This window comes from Xiphophorus hellerii, chromosome 10, assembly GCF_003331165.1.
Source record: "Xiphophorus hellerii strain 12219 chromosome 10, Xiphophorus_hellerii-4.1, whole genome shotgun sequence".
Taxonomy (NCBI): domain Eukaryota; kingdom Metazoa; phylum Chordata; class Actinopteri; order Cyprinodontiformes; family Poeciliidae; genus Xiphophorus; species Xiphophorus hellerii.
The window spans coordinates 20,546,468-20,567,427 of NC_045681.1; the positions used below are offsets into that span (position 1 = coordinate 20,546,468).

Consider the following 20,960-nt stretch of genomic DNA (forward strand, 5'->3'; position numbering starts at 1 on the left):
TGAAATGTCATCTTTTACGTCATATGAGAATATTTTTCTGTCTGCATCACTGATTGTCAACACCTTGGTAGATGGAAGTACAAGAAAAACCCTGACATTTCATTAAAAAAAACAAACAAAAGCTTCAGCTGCAGCTCAAAGACATTTTAAGGCAACACATTAGGTTATTTTTTATAAGCACTAAATACTATGATTTTACAGTGCTTACAATAAAAAAACAAAAAAGAGAAGCAATAATTATTCCCTCTCATCCTTATATAAAATACAACATTGGCTATTATATTACAGTACTGTTACTCAAAGTTTCTTGCTCAGCCTGGTGGTTGTGCGCTCGGGCAGTCATTCATCCAGTACTTTACTTGGTGACAGTAAATTTGAAAATATCACTTGATAATTATGTGTTATTAAAAGGTTGGAAAAGTAATACCTGAACACCAACTATAAAGTCTTAGAAATGCGAACATTTCAAAAAGACTTTAAAAAATAAGCAATGCTTAGCCTGGCGGGGGCACAAGTAAGGCCTGGTGGCCCGCCAGGCTTATAATACACTGGGAGAAACCCTGGTTATGGTAACATTTACTTTACTTGGATTTTGCTACATAGATTTAAGCAAAAATATAAGAAACATTCACTAAATGTTGTAGTCTTCCCATGCTTACTACAATTCAGTATCTGTTACTTTCAAGATTATAACGCTAATACATTGTGTTCTGTTCTTTGTGAGCCTTTTTCCAGAGCATTTTTATCTGACATCTATTGTGATGAAATGTCAAAATGAAAACAGAACTTTAAAACTGGACGACTGAACATTTAAAAGATTTGGAAATTAACTTTCAAATCCTTGGTGCAGGATAATGGCAAGTTATTTGACACACACACAAAAAAATCACCAAGTCCTGAAGAAACTGTAAGTACTTTTTGATAAAAACACTCTCAGCGGACCAGTTGTATTCAGGTTTATAATTGCAGTTTGTTTACACCCACAAATTGAGCACAGGAGCTGTTAAAGTCATCATAATCGCTTTGGCGGAGCAGTTTAATTCAGATGCTACCGAGGAATAAATGAAAACAATTTTGCACCTCCTCAAAATTTAGCAACATTATTATGGATAAATTTAGACAAGCCTGTCAAGCGATCAAATATTAAACACAACCCACCGCTGCCTGTCAATTTCAACAACTGCAGTGGTTTAATCCACATGAGATGCAGAGTATATTTTGAGATTACCTAAGAAAACCTCTGGCCATTTGACTCATGTTCTTACAGAAACGTAAGTAGTTATTAATTAATACAGTTAATGATGGCCTGTTTGAAGGTTACCGCTTTCCTTCATATTGATGCTACTCTATGCATCGTGTTTAAGCTTTAGTGAAATATAATCCATAAACCCTTCACTACAATGAAACTGACAGTAATTAGGAAGTCTCTTCAAAGGGCCGACTGACAAACAGGTCATCTTCAACCTGCAAAGTAAAATCTTTTCAGCAGGCACTCACACAGGCACCCCCTTTGGGTCTCATGCAAGCAGGCCTCATTATGGCTGCATAAAAAGTCTCTTTGTACAGCAACATGTCTTGCATAATGAACGGAGTGACCGGCGTTTTCATCCTTTAATGAGTGTGCTTTTTGGTATCAGGTGCCGTAATGATATGCAATCAGGGTTCCACAAGCAGCATGACTCTCTAATAGGATTTTTAATCTAAGGTTAGTGGGCAGTGCATTCCTAAGGTGCAGATAGAATATACCTGGTATTTATGGAACAAATGGAAATCAATTGAATTGATGCAACAAAAACAAAAAAGTAAAAAGAGAGAAACTAGGCTTCCACAATCATTTTGTGATTTGATTCGAGTAAATGGCTAATTGCCCACAGACTCATGCCTCCTTCATGTGCTCTAGAATTTAAATTTGAATCAAGTAATCAGTGCAAATAATGTAATTTTCCCACTAATTAAGGAAAGCAAAAAGGAACAAAATAAAACAGGCCAACTGAAGTGTCTGTGCCCTTACAGCCCGTTCAAGCAGTGCATAATTATTCCTATAAGGGGAAACAATTGTTTAACACTTTCCTGAATAACTTAAATAGGTGGCAGAGTAAATGATCAGTGGGAACTGCTAGCTAAAACGTTAGTTACACTGGCATAAGTAAATGTAAAGAGAAGCAATAATTATAAACATGGTGTTTAGCAGAAGCTAATGCTAAAGAGCTAACTTCAATTCAAATTACATCTGCCCTTGAAAGATTACAGTCCTCCATCTTTTCTTTTTAAGCAGGACATTAATACAAAGAAGCATCATAAAGTCTTGGTACATTACGTTTCCTGCTGACCCAGCAGCAGGAAAGACTTCAGAGTCAGTTAATACTTCCATCATCGCCACCAGGCACAGAAACATTTTGACACTTACAGCAAAATCTGTGACTTTTTCATTTGTGATCAAAAGAACTTGTGACACTTTATGACAGCTGACGCTTGAATAGTTAAGAGGAACTCGGTCTGCGCTGCTAGAAAAAAAAAAAAGACTCACAAAATGAGGGCTTGAAATAAATGCACAACTGTAGTGTAGTGTTGGCTCTAGAGATGTTTAGGTAACAAGAAGTCTAATTAAAACTAAAGGATTTCGAACGCGGTTAGATTTGCATATATGTTTATTTACATTCCGGCGTTTGGTTCTTCTTGAAAAGCCCTTTTCAGGTCGCGGACTACTCTAATATCCGGCAGTGCTTTTGTCTGAACTGTTGTCAGCCAAGAACTCAAAGCTGACAAAATACCACAAAACACTTCTGATTCTGATTTCAACAACAGCCTGGAAATAAGTTGCCAGAAAGAAAAGAAGAAAAAGTTGGATGAGCAGCTGTGATGTGGGGATGAGAAAACGATTTTCCATCAGCACTATGCGACCAAACGCATCCAGCTTTTTCACTGGCAGAAATTTGTTTTACTCAATTTCCTGTGTTTAGTTGAGACTATAATGACTGGCACAGTTACAAAGGGTTACATTTAATTATTGGCATTGTGGGGGGGTCTTGATGCTCAATACTGATTTTCTTTGGTTGCTAAAAACTATTTTCTTTTTTGCATGGTCGTTCATTCTATGATGCCAGTGTGAAGAGAGTTAAGAAATGTGGAAAATTCGCAAAGTTATTTGCTTTTAGTGTTTGTTACAATGACAAACTGGGCTTTAAAAGGCTCACATAACCACACAGCAAAAACTCTATTGATGGGTGTTTATTGGGTCGGTGACCCTGGAGCTAATTGCTTCTCTTTGGCATCTTTTACTGCCAAACAGAGGCAGGTGCATTGGTTGCATCAAAGTAAAAAGAACAAAGAAAAATGATAGAAATGGAAAGGTGCTCTAGCTTGTTAGAACTGACGGAGTGAAGTCTATCTTGTATTTATTGTTAGAAAAGGTCAGTTCTGGTTTTTTCACTTCTGTTTAGACTCAAAATAGAATAAACTAATGTGGTGGGGTGTTTTTGTTGTTAAATTAATGTTGTAGGTTCTATCTTTTCCTGTATCTCTTTTAGCTTCTTTTAATTGCTTACACACACACTGCAGCTTACATAACTATGTATACGGGTGACTGCCGGCAGTCATAGATAAAGAGACTGAAACGGATTAAACTACCCTTTAGGGAGGGTACAGATTGCAGAGAAGAATAAAAAGCTAAACTTGCGCTACAGTCTTGGCCTCACTTGGTTCCATCACTAAGGTCAGCTAAGTGTGGCGCCAGCGCTGGACGGAGAAATGTAACTCTGTATCTGTTCCACTTGTATGACATGTATGGCTTGGAACCTTTGATAATTTTTTGGCATTAAAGCCTGTTTTTATATATAACCAAATCTCATTACTTCTCAAGGTAATTTACACTGAGGGGTTCTGGTCGGGTCCTGAAACTGGCTAACGGACCGGGTGGAGCACAGAGACAAAAACGAATGAACTCCCACATTAACCCTCTTACTCTTAGTGTGAATTCTTTAAACTATGACTGTGCAAATAAACAGATGACTGTAAATTTCTTTGTAGCCATTTCCAATACTTGTTTTTGTTAAAGTTTGTTTACTTTGAGGCCTTTTGTTGAAAAGGCTCTCAGAGCAACTAGGGATAGTAGAGAATGCCAGACACACATGGTTCTGGTGGCTCCTTAGGGCTGGATAACAAAACAATGTCAATTCAGGTTTTATTGCAAATAATATTAAGATATCATAAAAACATAAATTCACAGAAGTAAGAAAGTAGTGAAATTTAAGAGTTTTAATATAGCATGCTAACTAAGCTATCGAAATAATTCTTGAAAAAATATTGGGGGAAATATAAGAACGCCATTTTTTTGTTTGCCAAGACAGAGAGAAGTTTTTACTGCCTAAAAAAATCCCTAAGTGTAGGATATCTTAGTCCAGGTTTAACTAATTCATATGTATCAAGTAGTTTATGTTCATCTAGTGGAGGAGTGACTTTAATGCTAAAAATGCCTTGGAAATGGCTCAATTTGTGTTTTAACAAATAGAAAAAAAGGTTGCATGGATCTCAAATTAAGTTTGATAATTTAAAGTATTTTAGATTTTAATAAATTCTAATAAACTGCAGGTCAGACTAAAAGTAAAGTGAAATAGTCTATTAGCTTGATCCAAAGCATTAACCAGCTTTAGCACCGTAGGCAGCTAACAGTTAGCCTACCACAATTATCTAGCTCTGTCCACGTTGTCTTTTCTTGTAAATAACATAAATGCTGCTAGATAAGTGACAAAAAAACCAAACAAATATCGTCACCCCAAGTCCTTTTACTCACCAACTACTTCAAGACAAGTGGAAAATTACTAAGGAACTACTTCATTTCAAATTCAAAATAAGAGTCTGAAAGCTAAATACAAGGTATTGAGACTGAATCACTCACATTCATCTGCAGGGTCAATAATAACTTCTTGAATATTATAAATTATATAATACGTCACAACAATAATGGGACACCATTTTGCAGGAAAACCTTCTTACAACACAAAGAGGCTTAATTAAAAGGGATATAAAAGCACCAATATTTTGGTATTTGTTCCATAGAAAGCTAACGACAAACTACACACGTTTTGTAACGCTAATGAAACTTCTGGTATAATGCATCACTTCCCTTTGGTGAAAACAGTAAACTTACAGACCTGTAACTTCTGTTGTCTCTCCTTTAATTTCTCGAGAGCAACCTGAGCCCTCCCATCAACCTCCTTGTCAGTCCGTCTCAGAAAACCCTCGGGTGCTCTCTGTCGAGCTCCTGTTCCATTCAGTTACGTTTAACCCTGTATGTTCTCAATAGCGCTTCCAGTCCAGCTTGCTTGTGCCTCGTACAGAAACAAGAGAGCAGACTTTCATCAGCCAAAGCAATTGGAACCGTTTTTCTACTACTAATACTGCCAAAGTTTTTCTTTTCTTATAAATCTCAAAGCATATTTCAGTTCTGAGTCTTTTGTATTTCTGTTTAGTACTAAAATCTACAGCAGTTGGCGGATAATAACCCATGCCTTTGTTACACTGCGATAGCACTTTATGGAATACTGGAACTGCAACTTCTGAGACTACACCAATCAGCAAACCACAATCTATTATCGTTAAAAGGCCTACTGCATTTTACAGTTGAACTGAAAAAAAAGAGCAGATTTGACAATGGCTGCACATCTGTTCCCAAAGCCTTTTCTTCCTCTATAAAAATAGTGCTTATTTTTGACTTCATGTGCTACAATCCAGGTTTTTCATAAGATAAAGATAACGTTGAATGATGCATGGAAGATAACAGACAACTTCTGTTGTGAAGACCAACTTGCATGACCAACTACTGAGGAAGACGTCAACTGACTGAGCTGACCAAGTGAGGAAGCATGACATACGGTGTGCTTGAAAATGGAGGTTTGACTGCAGAGTCATTAGCCAACCACTAGCCAAGAACAGAATAAGTTTTTGGCTTTTAAATGTCTCTATAATAACAGTAAAGGTTATTATATGTTTTAATAATTCAAACATCAAATACACTGTAATATACATCAACACGCACAGTACAAATTGTCTTAGCCGTAGCGCAGAAGCTAATATCTACAGACGTCTTTATCTCCAAATTTGGGGGCATAGCCAATCAGCACCCAGGAAAAATAAATGGCACTTCTGGATTGGCTGCTTTGCACATACCAGCCAATAGTGTATCCAATAGCACTGAATTTGGTATTTCAGCTTCTCAAGCTGCGTTTCTGTTGAAAAAGTTTAGATACGCGTTAGAAAATATCTGTGAATATTGAACTGCAAATAGGTGGGGGGGTCCACTGTAGAACTCATTACATATTTGCACATTATTAAAGACTTAAGATTTAGAAATTACAGAAGAAAATTTTTTTTACAATGACAATTAATTTCCAATAATTGTGTCAATGGAAACTGATGCGATTTGGGAAAACCTTGTTTCCAAATCGAGTTGGTTTGACACAAATTGTTATGCAACACAGTACTGCAATTTATTCTGGTATTTCAGCTGATCCTACGTTCCAAACCTTTATTTCTTGTCGCTCCCTCTTACCTGGTATATTATGAATGGTGATGGCAAGGATAAGTAGGAGAATTCGCCGCCAGCTGTTGCTTGTTTGGCCGACTCCTTCTGGTGTTTTACTTCCTGCTTCTTGTCCATCAAATTGGCCTGAATTGGGTCCTCTTCTTCTTTGGTAGGCCTCTCCATATTCAGATTTGTCTGTGAAAAAAAAAAAGCACAGAAAGATAAAGTAACACAAACATTAAGCAATGTCCTCACAAATGGATTACCTGAAGCATGCATCTAAAACCTAACTTTCTCAATGCTCCATCTCCCAAAAACAAGTAACACTAACAAACAAGTAACTCTGTTATGGAGTAGATGAGACTGTAGCTGAATCGGGCAGCTTCCTGGTGTGAAAATGTGCAAGTGTGACAAGACTTTTCCAAAACCAAAAGCTCTCCTCTGAGTGAAGCGGCCCCGAATAAAGGTTAGAAAAACCCTGAAGGGCTTCAGCATGCCTCAAATTAACGCCTTCAGTTTACTCCCAACAGGAGTGCTTGTCAGCTGGTGGAACAATGCCTGAAAGCTGCACACTGCCAGCTGCCACCGACAATGTCTATTAGGCTCCAGAGTGGAAAATCAAATGAGCAGGCCCACTTCATGCAGTGAATGGGCAGCTGTGTGGAGAGTCAACTCCTCTTGCAGGGCCCTTTTTTCTCCTTTCTTCACACACAAAAAGATTATGATTGACAATTGGGAAGACGACGACGATATTTACATATCCGACCCCGGCTTCAAAAGTTCGCCATGAGGCCCTCACAAAGCTATTGAGGATTGCTTCTTAATACTGTCGGATCACAAGTAAATATTAGCGCTTTCTGAGTAAAAGCCGCCTTTTGGCTCTAATTGGATTGCCTGGCAGATCCAGAAAGCCGCTGTATGACAGTGAAAGTCCCAAAGGAGTTACAATTACATGGAGAAATCTGCATTTCAAATCAGTGAACATGAAAATGGGCTTTACATACATTTAGCAAATACGCATTGGCCTCTGCAATTACTGAAAGAGCAGATTTGACAATGGCTTATATTGACAATATTTTAAGCTCTGGTAGGTTTAAAATAAATTAACCTCTCATGACTGTAGCACAGTTGCACAACGTTGAATTGAGTACATTTAATGTCAAATGGATGGTTCTGCAGCAACAAGGTACTGTGATCAATTCCTGGTTGGAGCTTTTCAGTCTGGACCTTGCATAATTTCTATGCATTGGTGGAGCAATGTTTAGTTAACTAGAGGTTGTAAACTACTTTAAACTTTAAGTGGACGTTTATAAAGGTTCCTCTTGTTTGTCATTTGTTGCTCTGTAGTGGATTGGTGAAAATCTTTCTCGATCACATTCAGATTGAGACCTTGCCTATTCTTTATAGATGGTCTAGACTCTTGTGTCGTCTCTCATTCTGTCCTCTCTTCAGCTCAGGTGTTCAATAGGAGGAATGTTGACTTTATTTTGAATCACTATCATTCTTTTCTTGCATAGTTCAAAAGATCTTGATTTAAAATGGTGTGTTTCGAAGAGTTCCCAGCAACCTTCCGACCAAAAATGGCATAACAGCACAAGTATTCGTCTCCAAAATATCCAGTATGGCCTTGTTGGGCTGATATGCACAAGTGCCAAATGAATACACCGCTGTTTTGTTTAAACAGCAGTGTATTTATATCCTTTACACAAATTTAGGAAATCAAAACAGACACAGGCAAATAATATTCCTAACTCCAAAGTCAATGGATAAAATACAAGATCAATTTCAGAGTTAAAAACACCAAAATAATTATTAAAACTTTCCTATATATATAAAAACTGCAGCAGGTAGAATTTCTAAAAAAACAATTGGTCTCTCTAAATTGTCCTAAGTGTGAATGTGTGTGTGTAAGGATAAGTGTGTTAGATGAATATTTGTTAAAAGTGTCTGACAGTAAAATATGAAACTGAGAATCTGTGAAAATTCCTCTGACTCTGCTGCTGTCCAGAAACAACCAATCAGAACCAAAAGACAAACTTTTGGTTCTGATTGGTTTCTAATGTGTTGAATGTGTCTCAGCACATTCAACACATTAGACTACTAATGCACTGCAGCTATGCAATTGGCAGAAATACAACCTAACATTATATCATCATTATTTATAGAATGATTTAGAAAACAAAATGCTATACAGATTTATCAAAACTATTTCGACCCATATTAGAACTTTGCATTCATTTCCCTTCATTTTAGTTGCTGTGATTTTGCTTAACACAGACATTTTCCCTAACCCTAACCCTATCTAAAACTTAATTCACATTTTACCTCTAAACGTTACCCCTGACTCCAAGCAATGAGTCCATCATATTAGGACCAGGCTTTGGTCTTAATATGATAGAACCAATATGACACAGGACATATAATGGTGCGTTCACACCAAAAACGTTTTGAGAGTCAGGCGCATCTGATTTACATTCAATATCTATGTGGAGGCGCGTTTGGAGTTCCTAGCGGCCGTTGGGAGCATTTGACATCAAACGAGTCCATGGCGTCCAACACTCCACATAGACTTTGAATGTAAACTGGACTCACCTGACCCTCTATAGGAGTTTGATGTGAATGCATCATTAGAATATTCAGTTCCATTGGTAACAATGACATCCGCAGTGATGTCATAACTATGATATCACAAAGGAATCTCTCTCTTGACTGTAGCTCACAGACAGTGTTTTCTCAGACCTGTTCCACAGTTCTATCGCGACAGATCACTCTTCAGAGCACGTTCGAAATTAATCCTTTCAGAGAAGAAATAATTTACCAGAATATAGATATGAAGCAACAACAGAATACTTGTGAACATGAAGCTTTTCCAGCTGAGCTTTCATGGATTGAAATGATGGAGCAAAACATCCAAGTCGACTACGACGAAATCCTTGTTTTTGACGATGACAGCGAGCCGGAAGATGAATCATCGGAGATCCAGGGTGAACCAAGTCCTTCCGGCGACTTTGAGAGCCCAAGATCATTGGAAGTCGAGCAGAAAACAACTCCTTCTGCTGGCTTCGAGATCACCCCCTTAGTGGAAGACGAGGAAGAGTCTAGCCAACACGTCATCAATCTCACAAAGCAGGTAGACGATCTTAAAGAAGAACTGCAGAGTAAGATTTTTGAACTCCGTGAGGAAAGAGACAAAAGGATTGCATGTCAGGCTGAAGTGAAATCACAGCAGGAGGAGATTCATAAGCTGCAAAAAATGTTGGAAAGAGAACGTCATCTGCAAGTCAAACGTGAAGGTGAATCAAAGAGCATTCTTCAACAGCTGGATCACTTCAAGAGGGAGGCAGAAAAATATGAATCCCGCAATAAAGGTCTGATTGAAGTAATGATTGAAGGATACAAAGAGAGACTTAAATTTGAGGAACAGATCAAAACTCACACTGAGCAAGCTTCCAAAATGAAAGAACAGGAGGAAACAGTGAAATCATTGCAGGGTCAGGTTGCAGACCTGAAGATAAAGTTGAAACTTGCTCTGGAAAACAAGCATCCGAGAGTCTCCACCCAACCAGAGGTCCCCCTGCAAAAAGAAGACTCCCTGCAAACAGAAGAGACCAAGGAAAGACAGACCTCCAATCCATCAGGGAGGTCCGAGGAAAGATGGACCTCCAATCCATCAGGGAGGTCCGAGGAAAGACGGACCTCCAATCAACCGGGGAGGTCCGAGGAGAAGCAGACCTCCAATCAACCGGGGAGGTCTGAGGAAAGACGGACCTCCAATCCATCGGGGAGGTCCGAGGAAAGACGGACCTCCAATCAACCGGGGAGGTCCGAGGAGAAGCAGACCTCCAATCAACTGGGGAGGTCCGAGGAGAAGCAGACCTCCAATCAACCGGGGAGGTCCGAGGAAAGATGGACCTCCAATCAAACGGGGAGGTCCGAGGAAAGATGGACCTCCAATCCAACGGGGAGGTCCGAGGAAAGATGGACCTCCAATCCAACGGGGAGGTCCGAGGAAAGATGGACCTCCAATCAAACGGGGAGGTCCGAGGAAAGATGGACCTCCAATCAAACGGGGAGGTCCGAGGAAAGATGGACCTCCAATCAAACGGGGAGGTCCGAGGAAAGACGGACCTCCAATCCAACAGGGAGGTCCGAGGAGAAGCAGACCTCCAATCAACTGGGGAGGTCCGAGGAGAAGCAGACCTCCAATCAACTGGGGAGGTCCGAGGAAAGACGGACCTCCAATCCATCAGGGAGGTCCGAGGAAAGATGGACCTCCAATCAACCAGGGAGGTCCGAGGAGAAGCAGACCTCCAATCAACCGGGGAGGTCTGAGGAAAGATGGACCTCCAATCAAACGGGGAGGTCCGAGGAAAGATGGACCTCCAATCAAACGGGGAGGTCCGAGGAAAGACGGACCTCCAATCAACCAGGGAGGTCCGAGGAAAGACGGACCTCCAATCAACCAGGGAGGTCCGAGGAAAGACGGACCTCCAATCCAACAGGGAGGTCCGAGGAGAAGCAGACCTCCAATCAACTGGGGAGGTCCGAGGAGAAGCAGACCTCCAATCAACTGGGGAGGTCCGAGGAAAGACGGACCTCCAATCCATCAGGGAGGTCCGAGGAAAGATGGACCTCCAATCAACCAGGGAGGTCCGAGGAGAAGCAGACCTCCAATCAACCGGGGAGGTCTGAGGAAAGATGGACCTCCAATCAAACGGGGAGGTCCGAGGAAAGATGGACCTCCAATCAAACGGGGAGGTCCGAGGAAAGACGGACCTCCAATCAACCAGGGAGGTCCGAGGAAAGATGGACCTCCAATACAACAGGGAGGTCCGAGGAAAGATGGACCTCCAATCCAACAGGGAGGTCTGAGGAAAGATGGACCTCCAATCCAACAGGGAGGTCCGAGGAAAGACGGACCTCCAATCCAACAGAGACATCCGAGGAAAGATGGACCTCCAATCAAACATCGAAGTCCATGCGACCAACCTCCACTGGTTGCATGGAGGGGCTTCGTGTTGGCGTTGGCCTGAAGGCCAGTCTAAGCCCAGCTCGGCCTTTACGCCGACCCACACCCAGGTGGTACTAACCTGGATAACAATCCAATCCCAGGTTTTGCCAACACTGGGCATTATGAAAATTCAATGTTTTACACAAATTTAGGAAATCAAAACAGACACTGGCAAATAAAATTCCTAACTCCAAAGTGAATGGATGAAACACAAGATCAATTTCAGAGTTAAAAACACCAAAATAAACATTATTAAAACTTTCCTATATATAAAAACTGCAGCAGGTAGAATTTCTAAAAAATTAATTGGTCTCTCTAAATTGTCCTAAGGCAGTGCTTCTCAATTCCAGTCCTCAGGCCCCCCTGCTCTGCATGTTTTAGATGTGCCTCTATACCAGAACAGCTGATTCAAATGATTGCATGACCATCAAGTACTGCAGAAGCCTGTTAATCACCCATTATTCAATCCAGGCGTGTGGCAGAAGGGAAACACCTAAAACATGCAGGCAGGGAGGGCGTGAGGACTGGAATTGAGAAACACTGTCCTAAGGTGTGAATGTGTGTGCGCAAGGATAAATGTGTTCGTCTCCAAAATATCCAGTATGGCCTTGTTGGGCTGATATGCACAAGTGCCAAATGAATACACCACTGTTTTGTTTAAACAGCAGTGTATTTATATCCTTTACACAAATTTAGGAAATCAAAACAGACACTGGCAAATAATATTCATAACTCCAAAGTCAATGGAGAAAACACAAGATCAATTTCAGAGTTAAAAACACCAAAATAAACATTATTAAAACTTTCCTATATATAAAAACTGCAGCAGGTAGAATTTCTAAAAAAACAATTGGTCTCTCTAAATTGTCCTAAGTGTGAATGTGTGTAAGGATAAGTGTGTTAGATGAATATTTGTTAAAAGAGTCTGACAGTAAAATATGAAACAGAGAATCTGAAAATTCCTCTGACTCTGCTGCTGTCCAGAAACAACCAATCAGAACCAAAAGACAAACTTTTGGTTCTGATTGGTTTCTAATGCGTTGAATGTGTCTCAGCACATTCAACACATTAGACTACTAATGTACTGCAGCTATGCAATTGGCAGAAATACAACCTAACATTATATCATCATTATTTATAGAATGATTTAGAAAACAAAATGCTATACAGATTTATCAAAACTATTTCGACCCATATTAGAACTTTGCATTCATTTCCCTTCATTTTAGTTGCTGTGATTTTGCTTAACACAGACATTTTCCCTAATCTTAACCCTATCTAAAACTTAATTCACATTTTACCTCTAAACGTTACCCCTGACTCCAAGCAATGAGTCCATCATATTAGGACCAGGCTTTGGTCCTAATATGATGGAACTAATATGACACTGGACATATAATGGTGCGTTCACACCAAACACGTTTTGAGAGTCAGGCGCATCTGGTTTACATTCAACGTCTATGTGGAGGCGCGTTGAGGGCCGATGTGGCCGTTTGACGCGTCAAGAGAGTCCATGGCGTCCAACACTCTACATAGACTTTGAATGTAAACCAGACTCGCCTGACGCTCAAAACGTGTTTGATGTGAATGAACTATTAGAATGTTCAGTTCCATTGGTAACAATGACATCAGCAGTGATGTCATCACTCTTTGATGCATCAAAAGAATCTATTTGCTAGAGAAGTCTACCAGCGACGCACCTTGTTTTTGTATTAAAAAAAATTTAGATGTAAAAAAAATTCGGAGGTGAACAAGCAGGCATCATAATTTGGAAATGGTGTTTGAAGCCAACTGGCAGGTTTAAGGATGGAGCAATTGGTGCGCACCCCGTCGTGCCCAGTACAACGCTTCAACTACAAACTATAAACCTAGCTTAATTCCTCTTTACAGTCACTGTTACTGGTGCATAAAAAACTTTATTTACAATAAGGAAACAATGTTTAGCCTGGTGGGGGGCAAGTAAAGCATGGTGGCCCGCCAGGGTTATAGTACACTGAGTACACTGCATTGGCTATGCGCCCTTATAGTTGCCAATTTATTCATATAAACAATCAAATTCATTTGATTATAAATTAATTTATAATTATGCACCTTTATTTATTATACCAGAATACTCAGCAAACCTTGGTTGTTGTGGCTGTTTCCCCCAAATTTACTCTTGGTTGGTATTTTTAAAGTGTTTAATGAGCTTTACAGAATCTTGGTGACCCTCATAACACCAATCCTTGCTACAGTTCCCGATGTTTAAAACGTTTCAGCTTTTCTGACTGTTTGTCGGGCGAGTTTAGGCAAATATCTTTCATAAGTTATTTATTGACTTATGAAGAGCATTTGCTTTACTTGAAGGTTGTATTTTCTTGTTTTTCTCATTTTGAAAAGTGGATGAGGGACATTGTACTGAGGGTCATAGCTATATTTCAGGAAATAACTAAATGATTAATTACAAGAACGGTTGCATTGATTTATTTTACCATTAGGGATGCCAATATCCGAGACATTTTTGTAGACGTGATTCCTTTTTAATTTTTACTGTGAGCTAATACAGCTGTGATAAAGATGAATTTTGTGCCTTTTTGCACATCTTTACCAGCCGTCGCTGTTATTGTGAGGAACGCTATATTCAAAGAAACATCACCATTCAGGTTGTGTAGAAGTCCAATATGTTTCCTCCACTCTGCATTTCATTTGCTTTATCTGCTGAAAGCTCCGTTGACAAACTGCTCTGAATGTGCAATTTCATGCTGCAGTTTACCAGGTAGCTGCAGGTGTTAAATCAGAGAGGGTTTCAAATCCTTTCCATTAATATTCAACTTATACCCTTTATGTTCTGATTTCTTTCATCGTTCTACGTCTTCACCTTGCAGCAAGAACAGCATGACTCAGAATGACGAACCTCCTGTGGCTGAAAAGCTTGTTTGACCCAACCCTTGAGAAAAGCCATTTAGCAGTGGAATTAATAGTTTTCTTCTTTAAAAGGCTAAACTGAGCTTTGCTCTGCTATATTATGGACATTAATTTGGCTTAGAAGCTTAGTGTGAGTGATGTAAGTCAACTTCTATGGCTATCTCTAGGGTGTCAATTGTTTGAAAAATTGATTTGTTTTGAGAGGCATTAGTATTCAGCCTAAAGACACACTCAGCTACACAATTTTTGAAAAAAAGAAAAGGAATCCTGAAGGAAAACGTGTAGCCAGGTGTTACAACATGAATTCTGTGCAGATTTTTGAAAATGTATTAGTATTTTAAGACACAGCATGTTTGCTGCGAGGGTCATTCATCTATGTGAGAAACATTAAGGATTTCGGTGCATGTAGACGGATGTAGGGAAGTCCAATTAACTTTGTTGACTTTTTGCTTTGATTGGGATTCCAATTGGATTATAAAACTATTTAAGGGAAAAACCCAGAGCTGAGAAATTAGGACAAGACATATCTCATGCATGGATAAAACAAGACATATCTCATGCATGGATAAAACAGCCAGATCACTAAGCTAGCAATTGGTGTTGTTTGTAAGCATAAAGTTAATCCAGTACGAAAATGCTCTCTGACAATGTATATAGCTAATGTGTCCTACCAACCTCAATAGAGTAAAAAGTCACATTACAGAAAAAACCCGATTGATATGCCCTTCAAGAACCTTTACATTTTTCAATGATATGAAAAATTTATTTGTCTTTTAATCACTTCAGTTTCTATTGGGCACTGAAGAGTTGGTGTCAGACACTGGACTCAAAACAAACAACAAGACTTTGAGAAAACCATATAAATGATAAACAGGGTTTTAAAGATGCTCTCTGCCCGACCCAACTTGCATCAATGCCATCAAATATAAATGCACAGCCAGCTACATTTCTCACACTCTTGCAAATAGAATACAAATGAATACAAATACAGATACTGATCCGTAATCTGCATTTCAATAACTTTTAGCGTCTTGAACACAACCTAATTTGCGCTAAGCCTTTTTGGAGAATTACACAAAGGAAAACAAATTCTAAGACTGGGGGAAAAAACATCTTTCAAACAAATTGCTACATCCATTCTGAGCGTCATGATTAATGGCTAATAATAGTTCAATGATGGAATATTTGCATGTGTCATTCCAAATGAGATGACTCCATTATGTGAATGCAGAAGCAACAGAGAGAGTAATTTACTCAGTGATTTCTCTGCTGCCTTCATGAAATGTACTACCAATAAGCAGTTCATCATTACACATCACCCACTGACTTCTAAAAAGCAAGGATTGTTCCACTTTTATCTACTACTACATTAACTCCTAAAAAGAAGAATTTTTTTTTATGCCAATTCTGTCAAACTTGTGTTTTGTGCCTCTCTCAATACTTTTATTGTCCCTTTCCCAACCTATGTTCTGCTCCTTTGTTTCTTTTCCTGTTCTGCTGACTTTTTTGTGTTACCCTTGAAGATTCATTCCAGTATCTTGTGTCCCCGAGGTCAAAATGTGAAGTCTGTAATGATTCAACTAGACATTTTAATTAATTTTATAAGGTAATTACAATTTAAGTGAATCTTGAGTCCAAATCTCAAACTCCAGGCCCCGTTTCTGCTATTAAAGATTAACATGTTCAAGTGTTTCAAGTTGATAAACTAGCATGTATATCAATATATTACTGCTGAGAAAAAGACAATTGTGGCAGTGAGTTGCAGAACTGCTGATATTCTTCATCTTCTTTGCCTAGAAGAATGCTTATAATTTTGTTAAAATGGAAGCCTGTCGTAACCGTTTTGGAAATCGCAGCTGATATAAACGTTTTAATTAGTTGTTTTACTTCGCTGGCTGTAACAATGTACGACACAGATTCATTGTTGACGTCCAAACTGTTAACCCTCCTCTGTTTTCTCTTGCTCCCTCCTCTGCCCATCCCTCCACTTGTCTCCATCACACACATTCTCGAACACGAGCAATTGACCTCGGTGAGAGCGTTCCAACTGTGTAAGCTGGGCCATGTAGGCGGCAGTAAATAGGAATTATCTGGCCTGGAAAGGTCAACTGATCTGGACTCTTGCTGGAGGGCCCTCTGGTTACACCCTCAATCAGAGGATGCTTTCAAAGGACAAAAACCCTCAGTCCATTTCTCTCCAATTGAACTTCCCAAACCATTAGGCCGTAACAAATGGCTGTGTGTGCACACACCCTGTGGACACATTGCTGTATCGCTCACTGCTAATGATGGCTGTGGGGAAGTAGCTGAAGCTGTTTTTCTGACTCGTGTTCACTTTATTGTGTGCGATTAGCCAATCTTCAATTACTACCAATACAAATTTAACTAATGTTATAAAGCAGCTATGTGCAAACATCCTCATGTCGAGTACATTTAAGATAATAAGAAAAGAAAATACAGTAAAAACCAACTGAGACTGTAATAGTAAGGACTGGCATTCAATAAATAAATAAATAAATAGATAGATAAATAAGGACATGCTACAGTATGCAGCTGTACTAGGATGTCAGACTTTCATACAAGATTATTTTTTATTTGTCCACTGGTAATTAAATTTCTGGAAACACTGTTACAATTTGGAAAACAAAAGTGAGATTTTGTAAAGGGAACAGAAGATTTGTCATGAAATAAAACTTTTTAAAAGAATATTACAACTTGTTAAAATACTGTTCCACATTAATATCTTTATGCAGTAGCTATGTACCATCCCAATTTGGACTAAAGTCTTTGATATTTTTGAAACACTGAGTGTCTAAGAGGAAAAACAATTTTACACTACATGATGTTGGTGCACAGTGACGCCTCCAGAGAGCGTTGCAGCCATGTTTGCAACCAAAATTTGAAAAACCACAGCTTATCTATGCATTTTAGAGACTGGGTTCACTAATAATCTAAATGCTTTTCAAGCTTTGCAATGATGTTCATGTTCAAAGAGAGAATGTATTGACTGTTGCAACTCATATGTCATATGTTCTGCTTTTCTGCAATTCAACATTCTTAAATTTTGCAATAAATTCATGAGCAGGAGTTCTTTAGCAAGATTTGTCCATACTCGATTGACTGGAACAATGGGTTATGTTGACACAGAAGGCTAACATGCTAACGTCAACCTAGAAGTTAGCAAAACCAAGGCGCATTAAAACAATGTCCGCTGAAGAAGGAGACAAGTTTATTGAAAACTGATGTTCCAATCATTAACCTCGTGCCAAAGAAGCATCCTACAGCCAACCTGTAGAGAGTCTAGATGAAACAAAAAGAAAAAAAATGTTGAGGTAAAGGAATCAGGAGGTTTCCCTCCCTTTCGCTCTATAAGGACTGGATGTGTTGGGCAACTTTAAGAAAACATCAGAACTTCAACAAATTCAACGTCAACATGGATTCAATGAACCTACTGTAAACTGTAAAACTGCTTTGACAATATAGATAAAGACATGATTATACCACAATGTGAGAAACACTCAAAAGTATTTAAAACGATTAAAAATAAAGCTACAACTGAGGATGACCAGAAAATTGAACGTTTGATGCTCTTATGTCGCTGCTATTGACATTTCTTAATAGCTAATTAAAAAAAATCCCTAATGCACTGTATTATTGCTTTTTAAAGTCCAAATTTCAACGCTGTAATTACACACATACGTATAAATACTGTCGCCTAATCAGTTTGGCAAAATAAGAGATATACCACAGCATTAATCTTTTCAGAATGTCTGTGCATTTCATCATCTGAGGGACAAAACGTTACAACGCAGTTCATTTTCCCAGCCAAGGTAGACAGAGAGCTATTGAGATTAAAACCACTGCCAAATCCTTTCAACTTCTTGATTTATATATGGACATCAGAATTCAACTTAACGTTTTACAGTCATACAAACCAAATTTTTAAATGAACAAACACAAATGGTAAACTACAGATAAAGTACAGCTGTAGTAAAGCAAAAAAAAAAAAAGAAATAAATTGTTTTTGGAATTCTGCTTTTTCCCCACAAGGCTTTAGGTGACATAAGCCAGGCCTGCTTGTTTATTTTGTAAAGGTGCGTGTCTTTGTTTAGACGTCTAGCAGAGTAATGTCACACAGAAAACAAAATGTACTTTTTGGAGTTATGTTTATTTTTCACAGTACAGGTGACCCCTACCTGTTCATGGTTTAGCATACGCAGTTTGGAACGTAACTCCAAAATTTGACTATTTGCCAAAAAATGCAGCTTGAGAAGCTGAAAAACCCAGGCGCAATGCTACGCGACACGCTATTGGATGTTTGTTTTTCCAAAGTAGCCAATCCAGGAGAGCGAATCATTTTATTTGTCACCGATTGGCTGTTAGACTGGAGACAAAGAAAACTGTAAGATATTAACTTCTTTAGTGTGAAGACTTTTTCCACAGTTTTTATTAATGGATATTAAGATAAACCTGGTATGTGAACCTTTAAAATATGCAAACATCTCAAGTATTTACAAATTCTGTCTTTTTGTGGGAGGTTGAGAACTTTCACCCCCATGAATACTGGAGTTGTTCTGTATGTCAAACTTTTTTTGTTGCTGCTTTCTTGGCCAGGAGTCTCTGGTAAAAGAGCTTATTTGTAATCTTAAGTGGTGTTCCCATTTAAACGAAGGAATAATGAGAAAATTAAAAACAGTTTTCCCATTTATTGATGACTACTTCACTGTACAATAGCATAAATATGATGCAGTGGATTTGCTTTGTACTCTTTTCATGCCCGATATCTGAGCTGAAGACTATAATTAAGTCAAAAGTTGCTTGAAAAGGTTGCAAACACTTATTCAACCAGATTATTGCTTGATTTTTTTTTATTCCTTCCTAACAGATGTGTTTGATTACATGACGTGTTGCATTGAAAAGTGGAAAAATCTGGAAATTATTTATTAAAACAACTATATAAGGAGGCCATAACTATTAGGATTGTTTTTACTGTTCAAAAAACAAAAAGAAGAAGAGGAGCAGACATTTGGAGGCAGAACTAACAAAAGGAATGTGGTTAAATCAAATGCTGCTTGACAGCCAGTCAAACTAATGTCACCAAAATGTGTCAGGTTATAACACAGTCAAGTTAATCAGCCTCTCAACCGGCAAACACAAACAGCATATATTCATGTCTTTTTATAGATAAAGTAAATTTACCACGTGGTATATTTACTCTTTCAGTTCCTCTCCATCACATTAAGGATTGAGAAGGACTGCAGAGTGAACATGACTAAAAACAGATTTATTTGATGTGTGTAGTTAAATGTTCAAGAAAAACGTAACCGTGGCGACCTCGTATGTAGGTGAGCAACACGACAAAAAAACAAGAAAAAAAAGAAGAAATCTTTCAAACTACCCGCCAGGGATTTCGGTTGTCAGAGGTGATGTGTGACAAAAGCGTCTATCAGACGTATAATTACTTGTCAGTGTGAAATATTTCTATAGTTAGTTGAAAGCAGAAGCCAAATTTTGCTGTAAACTACAAACCTTCCAGACATGTTTGCTTGTTTACTACAAAATAAGAGATAATTGGAATCAAGTTTTCTTTTTTTTTTTTTTCCACCACTGGTATTTGGTGTAGAGTTAAGTCACATAAAAATTTAAAACAATCAGCATCTATATTAGTGTTGCAAACTGAATTCAAGTGGAGTTGTAAATAATTGTATATAATAGCAGTGTTGGGGAAAGAGCAGGATAATATCAGCCGACTTCTATCTGTATTTTGGACTTGCTTTATTTACTGGACTTTAATGGCTTGTGGACAATGTCAGCACTGTGAAATAGGATATGTCTGGCTTTTACAAAACAGTAAAAAAAAAATAGAAATATTACTTTCTGGTTGTGTTTTTGTTCCTCTTGGCTTGGCAGTGATGACAACGCCAGAAATACACACCAGGTTTGTTTCTTGCTTCTCAGAATTTGTTTGTATCACTTTTTAAAGGCTCTATACAGGTGGGGAGAAAATAATATCACTGCTCATCTTTAAAGGAGTCATAAGATTTTTTTTTACATTTTAATTTAAACTAGTAATTGCAGCTTCACAGTAGCTGCGTTTGCATTGACCGTATAATTGTTCAATTTGACATATCGAAAATGGAAACTCGCAGATTTCAAAAAAACTTTTGCTTTTTGACAAGATTTTTGTGCTACAATAAGGTGTCTGTTTTTTTCTTCTTTTTTTGGCTGTATCGAAATTGGTTTATTTCCCAAAACTACAATGGAAACATTTTTTTTAATTATTACATGATCAACAACCGGATTTTACAACAGGTGCAAACCACGAAGAAGACAAAAGGAGGATCATGGAGCGGCATCTCACCTGAAGGAGATTTTAATAGACTTTATCTAATACAAACACAGCAATTGTGAAATTGTGTTTTTTTGACATTACTGGAACTCTAAAGTTTTCAGCACATTTGTAATGGAAGCACAGCCAGTGTAAACGTGATGCTGATTGTAATTTAAACTCTGTTTGCATCCTCA

The 20,960-nt window shown here is 38.5% G+C and overlaps 1 protein-coding gene across 2 annotated transcripts in view; it reads right to left on the reverse strand.

The window, feature by feature from the left end:
- Positions 1 to 20,960, reverse strand: part of slc39a11 (solute carrier family 39, member 11) — a 143,764-nt gene that overhangs the window by 14,703 nt on the left and 108,101 nt on the right. For both annotated transcript variants that reach the window (XM_032573656.1, XM_032573655.1), the window contains exon 6: positions 6,548 to 6,715. In XM_032573656.1, coding sequence (XP_032429547.1) covers positions 6,548 to 6,715 — 168 coding nt within the window. The remainder of the gene's footprint in view (positions 1 to 6,547; positions 6,716 to 20,960) is intronic.